Source organism: Diadema antillarum, unplaced genomic scaffold (genome assembly GCF_040938485.1).
Source record: "Diadema antillarum isolate AM-2024a unplaced genomic scaffold, OU_Dant_1.0 scf00000003, whole genome shotgun sequence".
In the NCBI taxonomy this organism is placed as follows: domain Eukaryota; kingdom Metazoa; phylum Echinodermata; class Echinoidea; order Diadematoida; family Diadematidae; genus Diadema; species Diadema antillarum.
In genome coordinates, this window is record NW_027270892.1 from 3,189,594 (window position 1) to 3,214,532 (window position 24,939).

General features: G+C 39.2%; 1 protein-coding gene across 1 annotated transcript; it reads right to left on the reverse strand.

Moving 5' to 3' along the window:
* Positions 1-104: 104 nt before the first annotated feature.
* LOC139735719 (uncharacterized) lies at positions 105-24,133 on the reverse strand. Its single transcript, XM_071646503.1, has 22 exons — positions 24,019-24,133; positions 23,234-23,343; positions 22,205-22,468; positions 20,621-20,690; positions 19,400-19,509; positions 17,542-17,632; positions 16,343-16,659; positions 15,553-15,663; positions 12,433-12,547; positions 11,440-11,559; positions 10,029-10,217; positions 8,411-9,106; positions 7,885-8,053; positions 7,389-7,501; positions 6,610-6,768; positions 5,807-5,899; positions 4,548-4,862; positions 3,444-3,601; positions 2,673-2,815; positions 1,291-2,007; positions 798-911; positions 105-196 (listed from the first exon to the last, which is right to left on the reverse strand). Exons 1-22 carry the CDS (start codon positions 24,070-24,072, stop codon positions 105-107), a joined length of 4,320 nt encoding a protein of 1,439 aa, XP_071502604.1. The 5' UTR covers positions 24,073-24,133.
* Between the last annotated feature and the right edge of the window lie 806 nt (positions 24,134-24,939).

Here is a 24,939-nt window from a genome sequence, read left to right on the forward strand (position 1 = left end):
AATAAATATATTTCAGTGTCATTCATCTACTCAGTCTTATAAATAATGAAATCTGCTGAACCTCCTCTCGAGGTAGCAAACAAGTTGGACCGTTTGGTTGCAGTCTATTTGGACTTGATGATCCGCTGCGCTTGGCTCTCTTCTTGGCGACACATCTTCAGCTTAAAGTCCTGCCTCCTGATCAGTCGAGCCATCTCTGTTATGATGGAAAAACATCAGATGAAAGACATCAATCAGGATTATGCATGAAATCTGACTTTACAACCAGCCGATTGATGACTGTAAAGAATCGTGAGTTCTTTCTTGAATCAGTGGTGGTAAAATGCTGTGAGCACTTATGCATGAAATTCATCTCTCTATTAGCACAGACTGTTCAATAAAGTAATATGTAGTACACTTCTTCATTGAAAGAATATATCAACCTCAAAAAATACTGATCTCAATTCTTTCAATATAGGTGTATACATGTTTTGTTTTTTATGTTTTTATGTTTGTATTAAAAGGGGGGGGGGGTAGTTAGCAAGTAATTGATCAACTACCAACATTCTTGAATCCAACAATATTTTTGCCGAAGAGCTAGAATTTTTAGTTATTTATTTTTCTTTTCTTTTTTTATTTAAATTTACTTAATAACAGCATGTAAACTTGATGAACCAAGATATTGGATAAAACAAATTCGGCATGAAATATGCATAATAATTCAATTTCTCCACTTTGGTTTGATACAGGGAAATTATGAATGGAGTATACATCAATGACAAATAAAACTCAAAGATCTTCACAAGAAGCCACCTCACCTTTATTACCCTTCTGAAGCTGGCTACCCATCTGGGACAAGGCTGCTAGTCTTGCATGCAGACTCTGCAGGTTGCCACTCTGGGTTGCGGCTGTATCGGTCTTTGGCGAAACACCTGGAAAGACAAACAAATTATGAACAAGGACTAACTGAGGATTTTGTTCCTAATTCTCAGAAAATTGCAAAATCTCCATTTCTGCTTGTTGTTGAATAATAGAGATAACAAGCAAAAAAAACAAACAAACAAAAACAAAAACAAAAACAAAGAATGAGCACCAGTTTGATCTGTGTGAAGATACTTTACTTTAATACATGGTATATCGTTATTTGGTGATTTTAATCTTGAGAGTCTGCTCAAAGGTTGAGTGCATTTTTTTTTTCAAATGTATAAGAATTACAGTTGTCACAAATAAGAGATATCAGAGTGTGACGATGCTACCTTATTCTTATAGAACAAGGACTGGGACAATCAAGCATTCACTATTTAAACTTACTTGAAACAGAGGTAACTGTTGTAATGGAGCTCTCCTCACTATCGCTGATGATGAGCTCTTCCACTGCGTTCACATCTCCAAAGCCCTCCCTGTTTCTGCTGTTCTTGTCCCTGACGGCAGAACTCCACTGCTCCTGTCTATTTCTGTTCATCCGCCTGTGAACAGTGTCCATGGGGTCTGGCACTTGAATCGTCAGAGGAGTTGAAAAGTCTTTCTTCCCTCTCGTCGGTGCATGGAAGCCATCCTCGGAGGCAGAGACAGAGCTGTCGCTTAGATCGAAATTATCTCCCGCATGTGATTTGGCACTTTTTGTCTTGTACTGAGTTGTGCTCACAAAGGTATCTTTCCTGAGGCCATTTTGCATGTGATGCTTAGTGGTGTGTTTTGAAGCATTCCTGGTGGATGCATTCACACTGCCTCTGTTCCCGATTTGACCTTTCTTTGCATGTCTTTCTGCACTTTGCTCATGGGGCCTGTTCACACTCGGTCCTGAACCGGGATTAAAATTAGGCTCGCTGCGCACACCTGTGTGTAAGCCAAGGAGGTTGGTAACTGGCGAGGGTGGGGCATCCAGCTGCAGGCCTTTCCTCGGATGCAGGAGCTTCTGTCGGGGTGGGGTACCAGCAACCTGTGGCTGACCTTGCTTGATTGGGGCGCTGATCGATTCGTCGATCTTGTATGGCGACGATGTCAGGAGGGGTGGGTCCATTTCGCATTCTGTGAAACAAGAATCAAGTACTTGTGTGAACACAGCTGACATGCTTACTTTGTCTGCCTGAAACATCATTATCATGTTACTCTAGTCACAAGTATGAAAATCTGTCTGACTTGAAATTGCAGAGTTATACAGACTTTTTGCCCAAGTTTGTTTTGTTGCTTTTTTACTGCCATTAGACTTACGAGGGCAAAGTTAAACTAGTTTTTAATTCATTTGATTCATCTTACTTTCTTGGTTTGGTCTGTACGAACACGTAATTATAAAGAAATCGATACTTCCCGCAATCAACTACAAATGGCTAGAATTTTTCTTTTCAGCATAATCACATAGGTACAGATAGACATGCATTGTTTCTAGCACTAGACAGTACAAATAATGTAGAAGCAGGGTCCACAGAGACAAAGCAAAGCAGGCCCTGTTGCATAAAGTTGAGATCAAACAAAAGTCAGAAAATCAAGCATAAGTCTCTGAATGCTCCATTCTGATTGGCTGATACCTGACTTATGTTTGATTTTCTGGCTTATGTTTGATTGTATCTAATTATGCAACAGCTCCTACGACATACAATCTTTGTAAAGTGTATACATGCAGATACACATTGCAGGACTCTGAAAGTACTCTAGTTCTAATTTCCTTCATTTCGAATAAAGGTGAAACCCTTTACCTTCCTTTGTGGATGACAGCAAGCCAACTTCAGGAGCTGACTGGGTGTCTCTGGCAAGAATCACGGGGTCTCTCTGCCCCAGGAGTCCATTGAGGCGATCCATGGCGGGAACCTCCTTTGCTGACCCAAAACCCGACTTCAATCTGAAAAGTGTTTTGTAATATGTGACCAACAAGGTAGAATCTAATATCTCCATTCTTCATAGTAAGCGAGGTTGGGGTGACAAGGAGAATTGATTTGTTACAATTGTATATGTCTACATAACCTGCTTCCACTATACACAGTCTTCATATAATTGCTGCAGCCTCATCTAATTACTACTGGCAAACTCGATTCCATACTACATTGGGATCTAAATTCACTGAATAATCATTCAAAACATATTTACAGCAATTTCAGTGGAAATGACTTCTTTTTTTTTTAATTTCAAAACTGCATCTGGTCTTTGAACTAATAATGCTGTTGCATTATATCATCAATTTTCACTACAAAGCGCTTTCGCAAAGAATAATGAAAAAAGAAATGTTCAATCCAAAATACAGTAAACAGAAGCTTAGGGGACAGCTATGACATGGAAAATAGCTTCTCATTTTAACCATGTAACCACAGATCCACTTTGGTTTTATAGGTACATGTAGTGGGGGGGGGGGGGAGGCTTTTGAATATAATTTTCCCCATAAAAACACTAGAATGACTTGATAGTTCCAGGTTATCTGTACATGACATGTCTACATAACACAACATACTGAGAGTCAGAAAAACAGAACTCACTTCTTATCCAGACTGCTACCTGCTGCCGACACTGGCTGCCCTGCCGCGGCGGTGGCGGACTTCAAGGCAGCCATATTGGATGTGAAGACACTCCTCATTTCCTGCAGCAAATCCTTCATCTCAGCCGACATGTTATGGTCCGGGTCCGGCGAATCAGACTTATCCTTTCATAACACAAACATGGCACAAATGAAACACAAATACCAAGTTGCCGAGTTGTTTTCATATTTTCCCTATCAGTTAAACGAGGACGAAACCTAAATAATATATGATTATGTGAATTGAGGGAATGCAGCAATAATAGTAGGATACACATGGAACTCACATGGAAAATGATATAGAGAAAAGTCAACATATTTTTCACTTTTCTAGCATAAAAGCACTTGACTTACCTCATTCATAAAGCAGGGGGAATAATATTACCCTTAACATATGACAATAACAAGTCAGGGAATGTGTAATTTTCATAAGAAATTAAATTTGGTAAAATTCTCTTAAATTTGTATTTTCTTTATATTGCTGTACGTACATGACATCACAAACTGTAGTAGTCTTCTCATCCATCGATGGCTGCACCGAAACTTTAGAAATTCAAAACTTTTCAACGGATTGTCTGATCTTCCTCAAACTTTGTTGATATGTCCTACTAATACTGCTGCATTCACTCAATTAATATGTTTGTTCCAGTTTCATTCCCCTTTAAAACACCCACACATACAAGTCTCTCTCTTTTGATTTCATGTCAACAGAAGAGATATTTGTCTGTAGGTCAATGGAAAACTTTTGAGTTCATGACATCATACAGTTACTACTAATATCATTGTTTAATGAAAATATAATTTACATGAAATTTCACATTTTCATCCCTATCAGTATTTCATTCATACATTGTTTGTCAGATTTTGAAGAAATCTCAATCTGCTACTGTGTTTGGAGGGTCCTTGTAATAAGACAAAATATGAATTAAAAATTGTAATGATGAGCATTCCTGCCATACTTTTGTAATACTGTAGGTATACATCTTACAAGTATACAGTGTAAATCTATCTCACTGAATTTCATAGAGTAAAGAGGAAATGGGATGCACTGATATGTCTTGAGTACCAGTTTCTGAGCATGCCCATCTGCCTCAGTGGACGTATTCATGATGACGACTGGGACTGGTGTGATGTAGTTCCTCCCGTTCAGTCTGTCTACAGCCTGTATGCTGGCTGACTGCAAGAAGTGGGCCGACACCAGTCCAGCTGACGCCTTCCCCTCTCCGCCCGAGGAGGACGACTTGATCTGCGCGAGGGCGGTGGCGGTGGCAGACTCGGTCCGCCGGAACTTCTTCTCGACGGCGTCGGGGCTCTCCTCTGACAGGGGCTTGCTTGGAATGTGTTGGGATGCTTCTTTGGCGGCAAGGGTTCTTTGTAAGGCCTGGATGACAACACAACACAGCTGATTAAAACTCTCTGCATTTTAATTGCAGTTGAACTCAACACAGACTACTGTATATGCCATATGTCTAATTTTTCAATAAATCGGGATTTCCTGACAATTTCAAGAGTGTTTGGATTTGCTTTTGTGGAGTAAAGTAATGAACAGAGAAATGTACATGTGCATGTGACGTTGCATTCATGTCAGGATCAGAGTTAATATTTGGCATAAATATATGGCATATGCAGTAAATGATACTGCACCCGGGACCCCACCAGACTTAATTCATTCACCGCTAATCATCAGCCACATATTAAGGTATGATCATACAAATCACAACGGTTTTAATATCGTTATATCACAGAGGCACCAATGTGGCGATTACAGTTTCCAAATGATTTCCAGAGATATCTCAAGCTTATTCATTGATAAATTCACACATTTCATTGAGTCAATGAAAGGAGGATGTTAAATATCTTGCATAACCTCACATTCATAACCTATCATGAAAGGAATCAACAAAAGTAATGAAATGATTAGATGTCACATTTCTTATGCCTTTGTGGTGATTACAAATATTCAAAGTCATGTACCTATTATCGCACAGTGTTTTTGCAGCAGGGATCACCTCATCAAATCACTGAATATTAACAACCATATTGGAGATGTTTCTATGCAATCATGGTTTTAAATGTTTACAATGAGAACTCTAAAATCACTTACAGCTCATATCTTCCTCAATAAACAAGCACAAAAACACTGGAAACAATCAAACAAAAGCAGAACTACATGTCAGACAAAAGACACTTCCCCTCTTTGCTCATCATTCTATGTCTGTTGTCTGCTCTTCAAACATGAGGCTCTCCTTGATTCTACTTGCCTAATGAATATTCATTCAGACTGCCACTACAATATTCATGAGAAGCCATTCATTTCATTCTTACCTTCATCTCCAGCTGATGCTTAAGGGTCATCTTGGTCAGGGCTTGTTCCTGCTCCTCAATTACCCTCTGGGCATCAGTGTGCTTCAGGGCAGCCTGCTCATGACAGAGAGAGATACATGATGAGGTGAATGGTCATTTTGAAATGAAGCACCATTTTGGGAAAGTTTTTTTTGGCATAATATGTGACCACAATCTGCTATAATAGCTAATGACATTCATATACTATTGAACTGAATACCACTGATCAGAGCTTCCAAGTAAGAAGTAGTTCTGGCACTCAAAAAATTATATGCCAGTTCACACCATAATATATTCACATCACTGCTGTGTTTTAAGAATGTCGGTACACAAGGTGACATACAGGTAAGTTTTTGGGGTTGTTGGTTTTCTTCCGCATGTTGGGTTTATACGCTGTGCACTTCCTCACCAACCACATAAAAACATCATTTGATGCAAGTTACAGAATTCAAGGAGAAAGATTCAGTGCAAACTAATCATTCAAAAAAAAAAACCCACCCCAAACTACTGCTGATTATTCTTGAAAAATCAAACAAACCTGCAGGTCTTGGCACGAATAATGGCCTAATCATCTAATTAAAAGTTACTGGAAGTACAGCTTTCCCATACAGAACTCTCTAAAATTCAACAAAAGCTGCAGAATTACCTGACATGAGGGCAGGAACCATGATGATTACACATCTGCAACTATGATATCGAAACAACAGACATGCACATAGATGGAAAACACAAACAACCAACTGAACATACAAAACAAATTACTGGACAAGTATAAGAGCCTTCACCTTTTCAAGGGCACTCTCCAGTTTAGAAACGATATCCTTTTGCGAGCTGCGTCTGTTTGCCAGACTCTTGAGTTTGTGCTGGAGTCTCTCCAGCTGACCAGTCAGTCTGGTCAGCTGGTCCTCCAGGAGCTCCTTCTCAGCACACAGGACGGAATTCTCCTTCAATCAAAAGCACAAAAAAAGTTCAGCTGTAAGATTCTCAAACATGCTGGGTTCATGCCAGTTGATGGAAATGATTAACGGTCTTGGTTGTCAAAGTAGCATAGGGCAGTTTGTCAATCAGGTGCGATTAAAAACCACTTGACACATGAATTCATTCATTTTTAAATAAATACACAGCACCTGCTGCTATTAGGAAAAGACCCAGCACTAGCTGTCGGGCAAAAGCCCGGCAATCTAGTGGATATAGCCCCTGTCTAGTAATAAGGAGATCATTGGTTCGAATCCAACCAGAGTATGCATGCCCATGATTTTTTTTTTATCATGGCTCCTACTAAAAACTGAATAATCGGCGCTTTACTTACATTGTTGAAGGGCAATTATTTATGATGTATCAGTTGCAACAAAAATATGGTGCCATCGTCGCTGGATAAGGAGGGTACTACACTTCATGACGTAATTTTAGACAACAATATAGAGGGGAAAAAGTAAAATCAACATACAATGTAATTTCACTTTTCTAGCGTAATGAAAGTGCACCTGACTTACCTCTTTAAGAATCTTTCGTATTGTTGATTAGGACAAACACAAGCTAACAAAATAAGATTGGTTGTTCTTACCTTTTTAGCTGCACTGAGGCTCTCCTCCAACCAGTGAGTCTTATTCTGTAGGGAGTCCACTTCACTCCGCTTGGACAGCAATTCTTTCTGGACATTGTCTGCCACATCCACAGCTTTAAAATGAAAAAAGAATTTATTTTTATTAGATAAACTCCACAAAAACTACCCCCCCCCCCCCTCAACAAACACTTCTTACACAGCATGTTCTAAAATATACTTCAGTTACATTTTTTATTAGCTAAAAAAAAATAAGATGTCAAACATTGCTCTATAATGTACTTTTATATTTGCTGTTTCTTACATGGTGCTTTAACAATCAGATTCATACTACAGTTTTGGTTGAGAGCAAAGCAAAATTTTTAATGAAACAAAACTACCTCATTTAATCTCATTTCTCTTCCCAGGTCAATCTTTCACTGACAGTCTCCCCTAATGCATCCATTGTAACAGAAACAGAATGACCAAACAGGAATTCATACTTTTGGTTTCGTCTTACCACGAGCATCCGCAGACTTGGTAGCCCTCAGTGCCTCCAAGGTCAGCTGAAGGTCATGCTCCAGGGCCTGAATCCTGAGCTGAAGATGGCTGCTGCTCTTGTCCGTCGTCTTCTCGAGTTCAACGTACCGCGTTTCCAGCACCTCCTTCTCAGCGGTCAGGTGCATCACCTGATCGAAAAAGGCCAATCAAAGGAGAACATGTTATAAATGAAGACCCCGATAATAACCTCACACCATTTTTATGCTTATATGATCAAATGCTTGACAGTTTTCATCCTCATTCAAAAAGAATTGTGAAACTCAAGGATGACAGCTGCCAGTGACATTTCTAGGAAATAACAGATCAACTTGGATACATACATGTACAACAGTTTTATTCTCTGTGTCTCACTCACATATCAACACCTGTCTTCTTTTACAAGATAGGAATCTACAGTAAGGTTTCGCCTGATTTTTGCTCATTTTCTCAAATCATGGTCCAATTTTTACACTGGGAATGAAAACATAAAGAAAGACAAGACTGACCTTTTCTTGCATGGTTTTGAGTTCCTCCAGGATTCCCGCTTTTCCCTCGATGACTGCCTCCACCTCCCTGTTCTTCTCCTCCACAGCCCCTGTCAAGGTCTTCACCTCCGTCTCCAGCGACTGAACTCTCTTCTCCCTGACCTTTAGCTTCCTGTTGAGGTCGTCCTTAACCCCTTTGACCTCCTGCAACTCGGTATTCTTGTCGTCCAGGAGTTTGATCAAGCTCTCCCTCTCCTGCCTAGCCTCGGCGCTGGTCCTCTCATTGGATTCGACCACTTGCGAGAGACTCACCCTCTGCTTGCACAGCTCCTCGTACTGCACCTCCTTCTCCTTGAGCTGGGCCTGTAATCTGCTCTGCAGACTGGTGGTGGAGTCTAACTCCTTGACTCTCTCCTCACACAATGCCTGGTAGTGATCTCTCTCCTGCATGAGGATGGTCACCATCTTAGACTTCTCTTCCAGCTGTTTATTGAGATCGTCATTGGCCGCCTGTGCGGCCTGGAACTGGGAGGTCGTCTCCTCGAGCACGGAGCTAAGTCTATCCCTGCTCTGCTCGGACTGATCACAGTCGGACGTCTTCTTCAGGATCTCCAGAGAGAGTTTGCTATTCTCTGCTTGAAGGGACTCGATCTGTTGCAGCAGCTTGCTAGAATTCTCCACAGCCTTCTTCTGCTCTTCACACTGCACCTCAAACATCTGTTATCAAATCAAATGCAAGGAATCTGATCATAAAATATGCAGCTGAAATTTACTCCCCTGATATGCCAAGAACTTTAAAGCTGGGCCCGAATTGTCAATCTTCTGTGGGTGCTGGCCTGGAACACAAGACATTTTACGGAATCACATGGGAATCACTTTTTATGTGATCTTTAATGACTTCAGAGAAACCAGGAGGTCTTACATAAACTACACAATTGGATACCTATGACTTCTGAATGCTTTAGTTTCAGTTTCCCTACAATGTCTTTTGTTTTAACCAGTTGAGGACGGGCTGATTTTGCTACAACACGCATTTCCAATAGACACTTGCCCGAGTATACTCGGGACTCGTCCTCAACGGGTTAATCATATTTGTAACATGGAAACATGCAAGTTATGCTCAGTCTAGGGAAAGATGAATTCCAGTGTCTATAGTTTAATAATCATAGTAGTATTTTGGCAATGATTGACAGATGATGTCATTGACAGAATCTTAGTCTGAAAGTCTTTTTGTGAGCATATCCAAGCAATATGAATATTACAATATAGTAGAAAAACTATCATAAAATATATAACACATACAACTTGTATTTAGATATTCATTTGGCCACATAAAGTGATCTGTAAAAGGTATTAAGACAAAATAACATGCATTTGCATTGCATAGTTCCTTTAAGACAATAGAGAAATCAGTATCATTGCTTTGCAAAAAAGCAAAGTTCACGATTAGCCACCTTGGAGACAGTGTATTTTACATTCGGATTACAGAAGGCAGTATTATTGTTTGCAAGTTGATAATTTTGCAAAAATCAACTGTCTTGCAAAATTTTTATAAAAAACAAAAACCGACACCAAAACATATGGCATGGGGTAAACAGAAGGCACTTCAAGAGCTTGTCCGTTTCCCATCCATGGTTACCTTCTGCTGCAGCTGTGACTGGGCCTGCTCCTTGTAAGAGACCAGGATCTCCTCCATGTGCCTGACCTCCAGTGACCGGTCCTCTAGCTCCCGCTGCATGTTGGTCAGCCGCTGACCCTCCTGAGATCGCAGCTCCTCCGTCTTCTCCTCCTCCTCCCTCAGCTGGGACTGCAGGGCGAGGAGCTTTTCCTGGATTCAAGCAGAAGACCAAACTAACCCATTCCTTCTGCAAATTCTCTAAAAAAATTCAGTGCCCCCCACAGGAGATTCTTTTTGCCCGTCAAAAAAGAACAGACATGTTGGTAATCTACATGTGCAAAAGCAGTCAAGCAGTATACCAGTAAGTATTCCCTTTCTATGCAACTGCATGTGCCATTGAACAATGTAAATTATCGATCAGCTGTGAGATATGAATGGAGCATGTGCGGGCCTGGAAAATTCTTTTGCTATACACCATAAAGACACCCACATGTGGTAAGTTGAAGTCAAAATCTAGTGAGCTCAGCCTAAATTACTACAAGTGTACATACATCTTCATACCAGTATTGTAGCATAACAAGCACAATACTACGTTGGAAAATATGGATTACACAAAAATACACACAATTCTGAGACAATAAAATAATAACTATCGATAGCAGAAATTCTAATCTTTCACTAAAAGTTGTTTTCCTACTCAGTACAGTATATTGAAAAATAAACATGATTTGAGGCAACTAATGCAGACACACTTCTGAATATTTTGGGAACCTGGTATACCCGGTCTTCTGAGTTGAAGCTACAGGAACCAGGTATACTAGGTTCCAAGAAGGAATGGGTTAAGATAGAAATTACCACAAAAAAATGATGGATTTCTTAGTACCATCAGTTTTAAAGCAGAATAGCATTAACCCCCTCTGGATTTCTTACATGATTCTGTGCACTCTCACTTTGCGGTTTGGATTTTGGTGCTAATCAAATCGCATGTTCCTACAAAGGTGATACCAATGAAAGGGGGAAATTGACACGCATGCTATCAAAGAGTTCATACTTTCAACAAGCGACGAATAAAATTCCTACTTCTGCTTTCCTACTTGCGCATTAAAAAGCGATGTACAGAAAAAAAAAAAATCTCAATTACAATGTACATAAAACTTGGTTTTTGGGGGCTTGTTTGTGACACACACAGCAAGATTCAACAAAGTTTTTGTGCAAAGACATATCAATTGTTGGCAGTCAATACTAATTCAATTGAGTTATGTCTTCATGCCTTTCTGGCTCTAGAAAATATTCTGTGAAAAACTGTGCACTTCACTCTTCATAATCTCAATTACAACATGACATAATATGCACATAACACTTCACGTAGTAGTCATCACGGCTCCCTCATATCGGGACTCGGGGTCAAATACTTTTGTGACGAAGCTGATACCTTGTTTGTCTGCAGATTTATGTTGGCATTGGCTAACATGAGCTGGAGATTGGAGATCTCTTCCCTGGCTGCCTGCATGTTAGCTCTGTTGGTATCCAATTCATTTGTCATGGATTCAATCTACAGAAAGAAGGGGGGGGGGGGTAAAGATACACTGAACATTCAATTTGTGACAAAAAAACACCAACCATTATTCATTCCCTGGAGATCATGGTTTGGATTAAAAACAATGACAACAAATCCAGCTATTCAGTTTGGTGAAATGAGTATTAAAGGGTGTGTACAGTTCTGGTTGAGGTGAGGATTTAGCTTTGAACGTTTTGCGAGATATTCAGAAACCACCCTATAAGATGTCAAAGAGCATGAAAATCTAGGGGGTATCAAACTTTATTTGACAAAAATCGATTTTGAAATGGCTGAGATATCCAAAAACAAGGTGAAACAAAGAGATCATAATAAAATGTGTGGCCTGTTGCCTTTTATCATTATCACTTTTTTGGATATCTCAGCCATTTGAAAACCAATTTTCATCAAATAAACATTGAATCCTTCTTAAAATTACATGCTCTTTCATATTTCATAAGAGGTTTCTCATTATCACACTTAGGAATGTTCAAAACATGAATCCCCACCTCAACCAGTACTGTACAGTCCCTTAAAAAACTTAAGTAAAGATATTCAACACTTTGAATGTCGGTAAATTATACTACCATGGGGTTCCATTGTGGCTACATGGTAAAACATCAGACATTTTGTCCAAAAATGAAATTCCCTGTACAGTTGTTCTTAATAGAACTGAAAAATTACCCAGGTTATCAGCCTGTAACAGAAAGGTCACACTTGACAACACTTTTTGGAGACGGTACAAACCAATGGGAGGGTTTTTTGTTTTGTTTTTGTTTTTTTAGATTGCCAATGATGTACTGGGCAAACACAACAACTCAAAATCGTGTCTTGTGATAAATACAGATATGCACTTGGAGCTCGAGTCACCTTGTGCCTGGCTTCCTTCCTTTCTGCCTCCATCTCCTTCTTCAGTGCCTCATACTGGCTCTCCATGGTGGTGAGCTCCATTGTCCTCAGGGCAATCTGCTTGCTTGACTGATCTCTGAAATAAGAGAACAGATAGAAGTTATGTTAGATAGTTGGTTTTTTTCTACACATGCTGAGTTATATGCACCTCATGACGACAGCACAATGCGACGGAACATGACATTGTTAGAGTCCAGGGCAACTTATCACAATGATATGAATCCACTGTGTAAGCACTTTTATCAGCAACCGTATATGTACCATTATCAATATACGTCTTCAGCTCTCCGCATACAATATTGCTCTAGCCATAGGTAACAGCTGCTCATCTTCACAAAGAAATTATGCCACATTTATTTATGCAGCAATTTTTGCAACTGTTTTGTATTTATCTTTGATCAGAGATTTACTGTATAAGCTGTTATTTTCAAGAGGGTTTAATTTTTGCGAATTTCACAAGTCAAGTGAATTAACAACACGCGAAAATGTCGCCATATGTTAGGCTAATAATACATTTACGGTAGCCACGATGTCAAATTGCGAAAATGTCTGAGACCTCCTCATTCGCGAAAATATCTGTATGCAAAAATAACAGCTTATGCAGTACGACAGTGATAAGCAGCAAAAAAATTCATATATATATATATATATATATATTTCTAAAACAGAGCGGATTTACATGGTGATTACTTTTGCAGTAAATGTAAAAAAAAAATGGAAGAAATACATCTGTAATTGATAGATAGAACACTACAACTGGAAATTCTGCTCGATCGCCTTCTTGATGAAGATGCTGCATCCACGAGAGCACCACAAAGTCCAGCAATACTCCAAAATAATGAACAAATTCTACAACAGCGTTTGGCGATGAGAACATTTTGTCAGAACCCACAGACAGCAAGACACCATTCAGGAGTGGGTCTGTCTGAAACATGTCTGCAGAGCCAGACATCTTCACTCTAGACTATCGTCATGACACCAGTCTTGAACACAAAGTCACAAGACAAGAAAGGAAAACTCCATGAGCAATAACAAAGTTTCAAATTATTTTTTTTTTCCAGATCAGTTCTTTGTAAATATAACTTTTAAAAAACTGAAAGAAGAAGAAGCAATCAAACAGTTTTGAGTAGGGAAACAGAGGTGTATACATACAAGACAGGTCAAGGTTCAAGTGTGCCGACCCTCACAAAGTCACAGACAAGGGAAAGGCTGACGAATGTGTCCATCAACCTTGGACAAAGAGTCAAGTACTTCACTCTACACTTGTGTCTTTGTTTGCAAAGCCCCTGCCAGTTTAAGAAGTAACAATAGGCTACAGCACAATCAGGTACTCTGACGTTCTGCAAGATGATCCTAGACATACTCAACAAACTTCTTCTTCATACATTCCAACATGTTTAGAGTCTCCAGACTCTCTAATTAATATTGACATGATTATGATAGATGAGTATATTTTCCCCAGTGATTTTATTGTCGCTTATCAGACAATGCTGTCATAAATTTGATTGACAAGCATCATTTTAATAGCAAAGGGACATTATTGGGCAGCTTTGAAACTTCTGGAAGATTAACATTGTGACTTAGGTCCTATTTTGTTGGTGACTGGTCACAAATGATTTTATAATGTCAGAGTAAACACAATGAAGTGTCTTGCTATGGCATCTGATCGTGTGAAGAAAAAAAACAACAACAACCTCAACCAACACATCAATTTCAACATCTTCCCTCTCTGGCAAGTTGTCAACACCTAGGCTTGGGATGAGCACGCTCCACAAACAATCGCGATGCTGCGAAGTGGCACAGCGCCGCCACCGGTGCTTGAAGCGGCGAGAAAAGAATTCGTTCCAGATTGGATCAATATCAATACATCACAAGTACCATGGCACCAGACTCTCTACCAATCATGACACATGACAACAATCATCATCTTTTTCATTTTGAGGTCCTTGATCACGCACAACGCATCTTGAGTGGTGTCTCCACTGAGCAAATTTTCTCATCTTGCATGTCTTGGCATGGAAACAAGAAGATTAAAGCATGGAAATTGCACAACTTACATTGTAAGCATGTATATGATATACATTTTTTTTTTTTTTTTTTTGGGGGGGGGGGGGAATAAAAAGTATGGAAGAACTAATCACTAGGAAAGAATCAACTGTGTACCAGTATTTTTTTTTTTTCATGGGGGGTTGGGTTGAGAGTTTCTGCACATACTTATGCTTCTCTATGCATCATAGCACAAAAAGAAATATTTGCCCCATTGTTTGGTATAAAGCTTTTAGATGGAAAACTGTGCTTGCTGATAAATCCCAGGGTTGTACCTGTATTATGACTGCATTTAAAATTCAGGGATTTGATGAACTCTTTTTTTTAAACACAAGCTTTTAGAAATCTATTTCCATACAACTACCCAAAATAATGGTGAGGCTCTGCAATGTTTTCTCTTTGTTTTCTAGAAACTTTTTGAAAGTATACTAAGCTTTTATGGCACATACAATGTATGAGACAGTTCAGATGTATTGAGAAATGATAAAAAGATGTTCCATCAGTACTTTCTCTTTGTACTCAAAAGCACTAAACAAATGTAACTTGAGTCTAAATTAGTCTATAATATATGAAACAAGTGTGTTTTCTGTTTGGTTTGATGTTTGCTGTAGTTGTTTTTTTCTGCCTCTCCTTCATGGTAGAAGCCATATCACATGTAACATTGGTGACAAAAAGTAGTCTAGGTTGGAATTCACAGAGATCCTTAAAACAACATGCACAGTTCTCACTCAACAATTCTTCAGATAGCTCACTGCAAACCACTGCATGGGACACATTGTATCTTTCATCTTACTTGGCATATCAGTTTGAGGTCTTGCAACAAGTGCACTTATGATAAATACACAAACATTCAAAACATGTACATAATCAAGACTCTTGATCACACACAGTCAAAGCAAGGTACAGGGAAAGATAATGTACACCTTCCATGGTGTTTTGAAGACTAGTGAACTATCATACAATACCCCTAGTATATGTTGATAATCGAGCATACAATGTGGATACAACATTCCTTCATTGGGGGTGAGTACGTACTGTAAATCAGTGAGCTGTGCCTGCAGTCCAGCCGCCTGCTGTCTGGCATTCGCAGCCCTCTGGGTCAGGGCCTCTAGCTGCTTCTCTTGGTCCCCGCTCAGCTGAAGGAGCCTGGAATGACATCACAAAGGACCATGTTTACATTCACTGGTCAGATACATATTGGCATCAATGTTTATCAGATTTACACAGGAAATACCCCTGGGCAATACACAGCAGTGTAAATCCAAGTAAGTGACAATACACTGAATGCCTTTATTCTACTATCATAAGCACTTAGATATCTTATACAATCACTCCACAGCACAGTTCTTTCATAATAAATTAACCATTTGACACAAGATGCATGTTCAAGAAAATTTGGCTTTTAGCTACTAAAGAGGTCATGAGTGTGGTTCTTGTGATGTCTATAGTTGCCCAACTACGTGGTCAAGTGTACAAGTACATGTACACCATTTGTACTAGGAGTGTTAGTGTACACTATAAAATCAGTGCAAAAAGTTGTCACAGAACAGTTTTTTCCATGCAAAAATATTTAGCAGACATATATTATGTAATTCACATTTTATTTTTGCTCATCCTCAGCTCAGACTTCTACAATTCCGACAAGTACATATGAAACAGCAACTGAAAATGAAAGTACGAGTCTGGCTCCTGAACAAAAAATTGCAATCTTACTTCTTTCCGTGTTCAGGACATGAACTCCAACTTAGAATCTTGTGAGCTCAATATTTCCAACAAGACATGATTCCTCTAGATGTGATTCCTGCTCACAACACTGCAAACTCACTTTTCCCTGTGTTCTTCGGCCAGTAGCCTAGTCTTCTCCTCAGCCTCCCTCTTTGTCTCGGCCAGATCCTTCTTCACCCCTGCTCCATCCCTCTCGAGCTCTTCGATCCTCTTTGCCTTTTCCTTCAGATGGTCCTCCACCAGTCTTACGATGAGATTCGGGGGAGGGGGTCGCACAGCATCATCATGTCGGTGAACTGCGGGTCCAGGAAGCCGGTCTCTGGACCAAACAAGGGAGTGAATGTGCTGCAGGGCCAAGGCGCTAGCGTCGACAGCTTTCTGGAGGGAGTCGATTCTGTGGCCGGCGTCCCGCATGGCCTTAAGCAAAGAGTTGAAGATAAGCAAACCATTGGAAGGAGGGAGGAAGTGGAGTCTTGATAGAGGTGCCAATGTGCCAATCAGATTAAACAAACATTGAATGGAATTCAAGAAGTAATCCCTTAAGTACACTAGACAGTAGTTCAGGAACAATGGCTCCATGGAGGGACATGTAATGCCTGGGTGATTATGGTCATCATTTGTGTGAAGGTATTAAAGTAGGATCAGGATCAGTGATGTTGTTCTGGGATTAGTGAATCCTCTGTACTGAACAGTCTCGTGGTTTGGTGGCACACAAAGTGAACAAATTGGAGCCTTTCATTGGCAGGACCCTCCTAATGTTGTCACTGCACCCTTTTTTCTTGTTCTCTTTGTTTGCTGCCGTCATGTCACTACTCTGTTTCTGCAGGTTCTTATCAGACCATCTGGGATGGGCGGTGATGACAGGCCTCTTGACACATCACCCTCAATATCCAAGACATCATCCCCTTTACTCCTACCCTCCAATCCCCTTCTCCCATCCATCCGTGGTCCTGGTATGCATGATTTCTCCCCTGTTTTTAATACAACAGAACAGTTGATAACTGGCAGTGGACACAAGATCCATGAACAATAACAACACCTCTTCATAATCCCCTAACAAGAATCAGTTTGTCCAGTCCATTCAAGACAGGCTTGGTTGGTAATTGGAAGTGTATAAAAGGACTTAATAGTCTAGCATCACTGAATTTTCAGCAAACTCAAGAGATTGACAGTGGAAGCTCTTGTTTGCATCGTACAAAACTGTATTTCCCAGCAAGTAAGAACACTACCAGTAATTACCAAAAGAAAAAAAAAAAAGGTTGTTTACTACAAGATTAAAGATGGTGGAGAGAATCTAACCTTCTCATGTTGGCGGTTAGCAGTGTCGAGGTCTTTGACTGACTGCTGGAGCTGTGCAATCATCTTCTCTTGACCCTCTGACTCACGCTTCCTGAAGAGCAAAGGGGGGGGGGGGAGGTGGGAAAGTAAATTGATTGCTCTGATTATGAGTGGAGTGAAAAACTGGAGGACAACCCTTATCCTAAAAAGAAAAAAAAAACCTAAACATACAAAAACAATCTTAATATTTCATTTAATATGCCTTGTCCGCCTTAGACTACTGAACATAATAATGTCAGAATTTCGTAGCTTGGGTATTTGTTCCATGTTCATTGTGTCACTGCCGGCAACTAGGGACAGCCTGGTGGTAGTGTCACTGCCCGGAAAGCAGTAGATGACAGGTTCGAGTCCCTCTGGTTCCTTTTTTCCAACATGTTTGTTAATTTACTGATCAGCAGTTGCAATGTTAACAATCTAATTCGTAGAGGAAGAAAAAGTGAAGAAACTCGCACCTAAAAACAATTTCATTAAGTCAAATATTGAAAAAAAAAACTTAGGGCAACTGCATTAACTATGTTAAGCAAAAAAAAAACAAGGAAAAGTAGAAATTACGCGGTGCATAAAATATGTCCCCGCCGGAAGTAGCACTTAGTAGCAAAATGTACAATATAGGTAAAAAATCAAGGTCAAAGGTCAAAGAAGTCAAAGGTCAAAATTCTGTGTAGAAGTTTTGAAGCCCTCACCTAGTGCCATCACAAAAAGCAAACGGAATCGAAATCGGGTTAGAAATGGCGAAGGAGTAGCATTTTGTAGCAAAATGTACCATATCGGTAAAAAATCAAGGTCAAAGGTCAAAGAAGTCAAAGGTCAAAATTCTGTGTAGAAGTTTTGAAGCCCTCACTTAGTGCTATCACATAAAGCAAACGGAATCGAAATCGGGTTAGAAATGGCGAAGGAGTAGCATTTTGTAGCTATGTACAATATAGGTCAAAAATCAAGGTCAAAGGTCAAAGAAGTCAAGGGTCAAAATTCTGTGTAGAAGTTTTGAAGCCCTCACTAACAGACTGTAGTGCCATCGCATAAAGCAAACGGAAATGAAATTGGGTTAGAAATGGCAAAGGAGTAGCATTTTGTAGCAAAATGTACCATATCGGTAAAAAATCAAGGTCAAAGGTCAAAGAAGTCAAAGGTCAAAATTCTGTGTAGAAGTTTTGAAGCCCTCACTTAGTGCTATCACATAAAGCAAACGGAATCGAAATCGGGTTAGAAATGGCGAAGGAGTAGCATTTTGTAGCCAATGTACAATATAGGTCAAAAATCAAGGTCAAAGGTCAAAGAAGTCAAAGGTCAAAATTCTGTGTAGAAGTTTTGAAGCCCTTACCTAGTGCCATCACTTAAAGCAAACGGAATTGAAATCGGGTTAGAAATGGCGAAGGAGTAGCATTTTGAAGCAAAATGTACAATATAGGTCAAAGGTCAAGGTCAAAGGTCACAACTGAAATTCTGTGTAGAAGTTTCAAAGCTCCCATGTAGTGCTATCATATAAAGCAAACAGAATCAAAATTGGCTCATAAATGACAGAGAAGTAGCAAATTGAACATTTTGATCACACACGGACGCACAGACAGACAGACGGACGGACGGACAGACAGACGGACGGACGGACACACGGACACACACACGTACGGAGCCCGTTTCATAGTCCCCTGCTCGAACTCGTTCGGCGGGGACAATAAAAAATGCATTCAATTCGATATGCAGGATTTCATATTTGACCTCACTCTGAATGTTCTGAACATACGTGTAATAATAAAACATATGTACTGTGATGTACCACAGATACAGTATACTGTATAGTCATATTTTTCTTTTTTCTTACCTGAGCTCCAGAACCGAGTCCCTCCCAACAATGGTTTCATTCAGCCTTGCCTGCAGGTCTTCAATGGCTGACCTGAACTGGACACGTTGCTGGGAGTGACCACTCTCGCTCTTGAGTTAGAAAATAAACGGAAACGATGCACTCCATTATGAAATCATCATACCAATTATACTAACCCAATCCTCCCATACACATAAACACACACATCATATTCATGCATATTATAGCACAGAAAGGGATCACCACTTTTTTTCATCACTCAAAGTACATTAAAACAAAGAATGATTCAAATGGAGAATGCATCTGGTCAGATTAACTTATTTACAATTTCAGATCTAGAAATGGTATACTTTTTATTTTTTTCTCTTTATTGCAATATGTATAAGATATATATACATATACATGTACATGTACATGATTATCTTTTTAAGTCAGCTATTAAATTCTTTGTCACAAAGTAGTTTTCTTCTCTAACTACTATACAAGTTGTAAATGTGCTCACTCTACAAATATAATCTTGTACATGTAAGATATGCTGTTCAAGCTTTGATATTATATTGTACTTCCCCCCCCCCCCCATTTTTCCAAAACTACACAGTTGATATACTGTAACAACCAACCACAAACCAATCACTTTTGTCATGATAGAAATCGGTTCATAGAAAAGATGTATCGATCATTTTCCCTATATTTGTGTGATTTGAAACATAACATTTAAAATTTCAAGATTTCACAACTATTTTGTATTTTACTGATACATTGTATTAACTCTGAATATCTTGTACATCAAACACATTATCAGACTTACTCTATAATCATAGAGGAATGATCCAGTGTTTATATGCTATTATGTCTATCAATAACGGTAGACAAGCACTTCGTGTATGACTTTCCCGCTTTTCTGCACTTTCAAAATGCTCGTATCTGCTTCTTTGTGGGGAAGGGGGGGGGGGGGGGGGGGGGGGAGGGAGAGGCAGACTCAACACCAGGACCAACCAATTTCACAGAGTGAATCAACTTCTCACACTGACACACTGCACATTGCAACTGCGGTACTATCAAACTATCCAGTTATAACTGTGCCAGAATTGGTGTATTTTGGATGAGAGGGCTACAGCCATGAGTATAGGCTCCACTGGTGGTGGAAGCTGTCATGTTTTTGGAAGTTGCACTTCTCTATTACATTGTAGTCGCCAAAAACAAGACTACAATGTAGTTTACCTGCCGGAGTTTCTCATTCAGAAGCGTGATCTCGGCCTGTGCATCACTCAGCTGCTTACGGAGAAGCACTCTGTATCAAAATGAAATGTTAATGAAAAAAAAAAAAATTATACTATACATCTTTCTGCTCATTTCCACCACCTCTTCATTCAATTTTATTAATTTTCAATTCAACTTCATCCAGAGAAGTTTACTGCATTCAAACCATTGAGGTTTGACTTAGTCATATTCTCCTTCATAGGTTTCTTGTCAATCAATTTTTTTTTTAATCATTCAAATTCATCAATTGAACTGTCACTGACATTCATCTCTGCTGATTTGAGTTTTACAAATGTTAGGATCAAATTCATTTTTTTTTCAAGCAAATATATTATTTTGTCATTCAAATTCATAAAGTATTACATGGGCCTTTATATGGAGGGTAAACCTGATCTTTACTATTTTTATCTTTTTTCTTTGCTTCAATTACATTATTGCATCATTGTACATGTTTGGGTAAGTATATTTCTGTGTTGGTAGAGTGGATAGGTGCGAGTTTCAATGTGTTAGTATAAATTGGTGTATTACACCTCGGCTGAAAAAAAAAAACAAACAAACAAAATACAGTCTGACATCTGGAAATCACATGCCTATTTCAGAGGACCAAAGTGTATTGAACTCATGCCAAGACTATTGTCTGACTGGCGCCCAGTCACAATTCACCTGTGCTATTCTTAATTCTGAGATGTGATAATCTGTTTAACACAATCACCAATGGAGATCTCTTTCTCTGTAAAATACATTGTATGTCTGCTGAAAAAACAGGTGCACACCCTACACAATGGGCTCAGTCATGCATGTGATGGAATCTGCACATATAACAGGTGTTGAAACACTTGACAGTGTGATGTCTTGAAGTATGCATCCATTTGGCACTCATAAGGTACTACATGTTTCGTACTGTTTCTTACACTGTATGATCGCAGCACATTGTCAGTTCAACATTGTCATGGAAGCATGTTTCCTTTTTGACAACTTAAAGGGAAATTCCATCCTGATATTAAGTTGTTTTGTGTGAAAACAGAAAAATCTGAGAAGTAGATCAGTGAAAATTTTGGAAAGAAATCAGACACAAAAACGCAGAACTTTATGAACCATTTAGTTTAGAAAGTACGACACATGGGCATCTGTGTGTGATGAACGTTTGAGCAGCTATTTGTTTTGTACACAGAATTAACTAGTTTCATTTTCTCAAATATCTGGGCACAGACAGAACTTATCCGCAGAGAAAGACTTGCACAAACATATTGCTCTTATCATATACTGAGAACAAGTCTGAAGTCATTTTTTCTCAAGAGAAAAATGAAAATTAGTGACTTTTTGTGAACAAACCGTATGGAGAGTTGCTCAACACCTACACCACACAGAGTTGCCAATTTGTGCAATACGCTCTAAACTTTAACAGTTAATAACTTTTAGTGTGTGTCTGATTTTTTACCAAATTTTCACTCATTCACTTCTCCGATGTATAATCTTTTCATACAAAGCAACATAATATCAAGATAGACAATCCCTCTAACAGTCACATATTAATACTTCACTTACTCTGTGGCTGACTCTGTTGGGAGGGGGACATTTCCGATCGGCGATCTCCTACTACCACGTGCTAGAATGGACTCGACTGTTTCGGTGGCACGAGGAAGAGTTGACAAGCGGGAATCAGAAACGCTCCTGTAAACCATCTCGCTGGGGCTTGTAGGGGCCAATGGTGCAGTGAGATCAGTGAAGGAGTGTGTTTGTTTTACTGCAGCAGCTTCAATCTGTTGTCGCAGCTTCCTGTTCTCTGCAGCTTGGCTTTCCAGTTGATTTCTTAATTCATTAAAAAAGAAGAAGAAGAAGAATAAAAAGGCAAAAATAATCATAGAAGAGACATTTCAGAAATTCTATTACATGCACACACACTATTATGAGTACATATTGTAGTTCAATTTGCAATTGAGAATCATGTCAACAGAAAAAGAGAAACAAGTATTACTCCTTTTTCATAAGGAAATTTAGCACTTTGCCACTGTGGACATGATCAACAGTGCATTTTGTTCAAGGAGGCAACACTTTAACAGTGAGTTGATAATTTTGCAGGTATTGATTGACTCATGAAATTTGCACACACACACACACACAAAATAAGTACTGCATTACAAAAGGTGGTGACATGACATTTGCTCCTGCGAAATTTCCTCCAGTCTCATTTTTTCCGGTTATAATAGGGTCTTAGCTTTAGTTTGATGTGAGGATTAGGATTAGGGTTTGGGTTACGTTTGTGGGTTGAATTTATGTTTGGCTTAGCATAGGCCTACAGATATTTCATGAGCAAATGTCATGGAACCACAAATGGCATATATTATACATACATAAACAGTTTATAGCCAGAAAATACTAGTACACTGGCATTGCTGTTAAGGGAAGTCACTCAAATAGAACAAATTAAACAGCCTATACTCTTTCTTCTCTCCTCTGTAATAAATGTTTGATAGCATTTGGCAGACATATCTACATTTCACATTATAAAGTTCAAGTTGAACAAGGGATGGCGCTCTTACAGAAACACCTCTGGTGCTGTTCGCCCACACATACCTCAAATCTGAGATCATTCTATATTCCACTGTAGCACCTCGGTCAGGAGAGAAGCTGGTAGATGGAGACAGGGAGGGCGCCCTCGATGTTGGTTTGTTGTAAGACGTGATCTGGCACAAGCATATATGTTAGCTGCATTTGTCCTGTTTTAACACTGAATATTCCTTAAACAAACGATGTAGCAGTTCTTAATGAACTTCCAGGTTCAATGACTATGAATCAAAATGATATAAACTGACTCCAATGCCAGGTAATAAAAGCAAAACCACCTCTAAAATGTATCCATACCTTAAATGCAACATGCTAACGCTATCTTTATTTTTAAACAGCCTTGTAACAACCCAGCAGACTATGAATTACGCAGCATATCATTCATTAATTGGACTTTTGGTGCTTACTTTCAAAGGATTCTAAAATTTATCTAAAGTGCATCACAAGAAATCCTGTGTCAACAACAAAAATCAGCAGGAAAGCGGCATTCCAGTTTCCCATGCAGTGCTACAGTAATCCAGCCTGATAAGAAAATTAGTTAGGTCATGCATACATATTTTTTCAGCCAGATTTTTTACAGAAAAGGAACAAAAATACAATCTTCACTGAACAGGGTGCTCAAGCAACTTACATTTTATTACTGCATTGGTTAAAAACGACATCAAAGTAAATAACAAAAAAACAATTGGGATAACATGAATGAGAACAATAAACTCTTATTCACAATATGTGCGCAACTTTTGATACTAGAACGAGGCTGGGATGGGGCAGGGAGAAATGAAGCAAGCAATCACCTCGACAGGATCGACCATGTTCAAGTCGATCTTTAACTCCTGTACTTCCTCCATCTTGCTCTCTAGCTCCTCCTGCAATACATTGAGAATTTGTGCCTTTGTGCATATAGGGTGGTTTTTAGTGTGCAGTCCATGGACACATCAAATAACACACAACGACAAGCACAACAGCATGTATAGATACAGCCCAGAGGAACAGATGCAAGTTCAGTATTGTGTTTGAAGAAATCCATGGAGAAATTTTGAGATATTCATGTGCACAGCATTTAACAGATTTTGGTGCAAGACAAGTGCACAAAAAATTAATCCACAATTTTACATCATATACAGCAAGACAGTTAAAGTCATGTGTACACAGAACAAGGAAACATGTTGCAGATGAACAAATATTAAAATAGGAGGGGAAAAAAAATCACATGTTTTTGACTTCACTGAGTAACATGTCAATCAAACTTGAGCAATTGATTGATTCATCATATTGTGTATACATGTAAACGTAAAACAGACATCAGAAGAACCAACGACTGAAAGCGCTTTCTGCATGAATTCTGCATGAATAAATTTCAAACAGCTGTGAGACAACTCCAGTTTACAAGCAGAAAACAAAGTTGGTAGGGGGAAGCATTCCATTGTGAGTGCAGAAATTTACATCCAACCCAGAAATTTGGGAAATGTCATGCATAAAAATTGTAGTACATTGACAGTTCTTATTGTGTAACCTTGTACCAGTCACACAAATTTCATTACATATCCATAACACATACACGTACCAAGTATGACAATATCCAATCTTAGTACATTGTAATAGAAAACATTCATATAATAAGACCAATAAAAATCACTGTCGGACCAGTAACTCTTTAAGGAATGGACCAGCAAAAATGGAAATACTGGGTACCTACTGGTCCAACAGACAGGTCA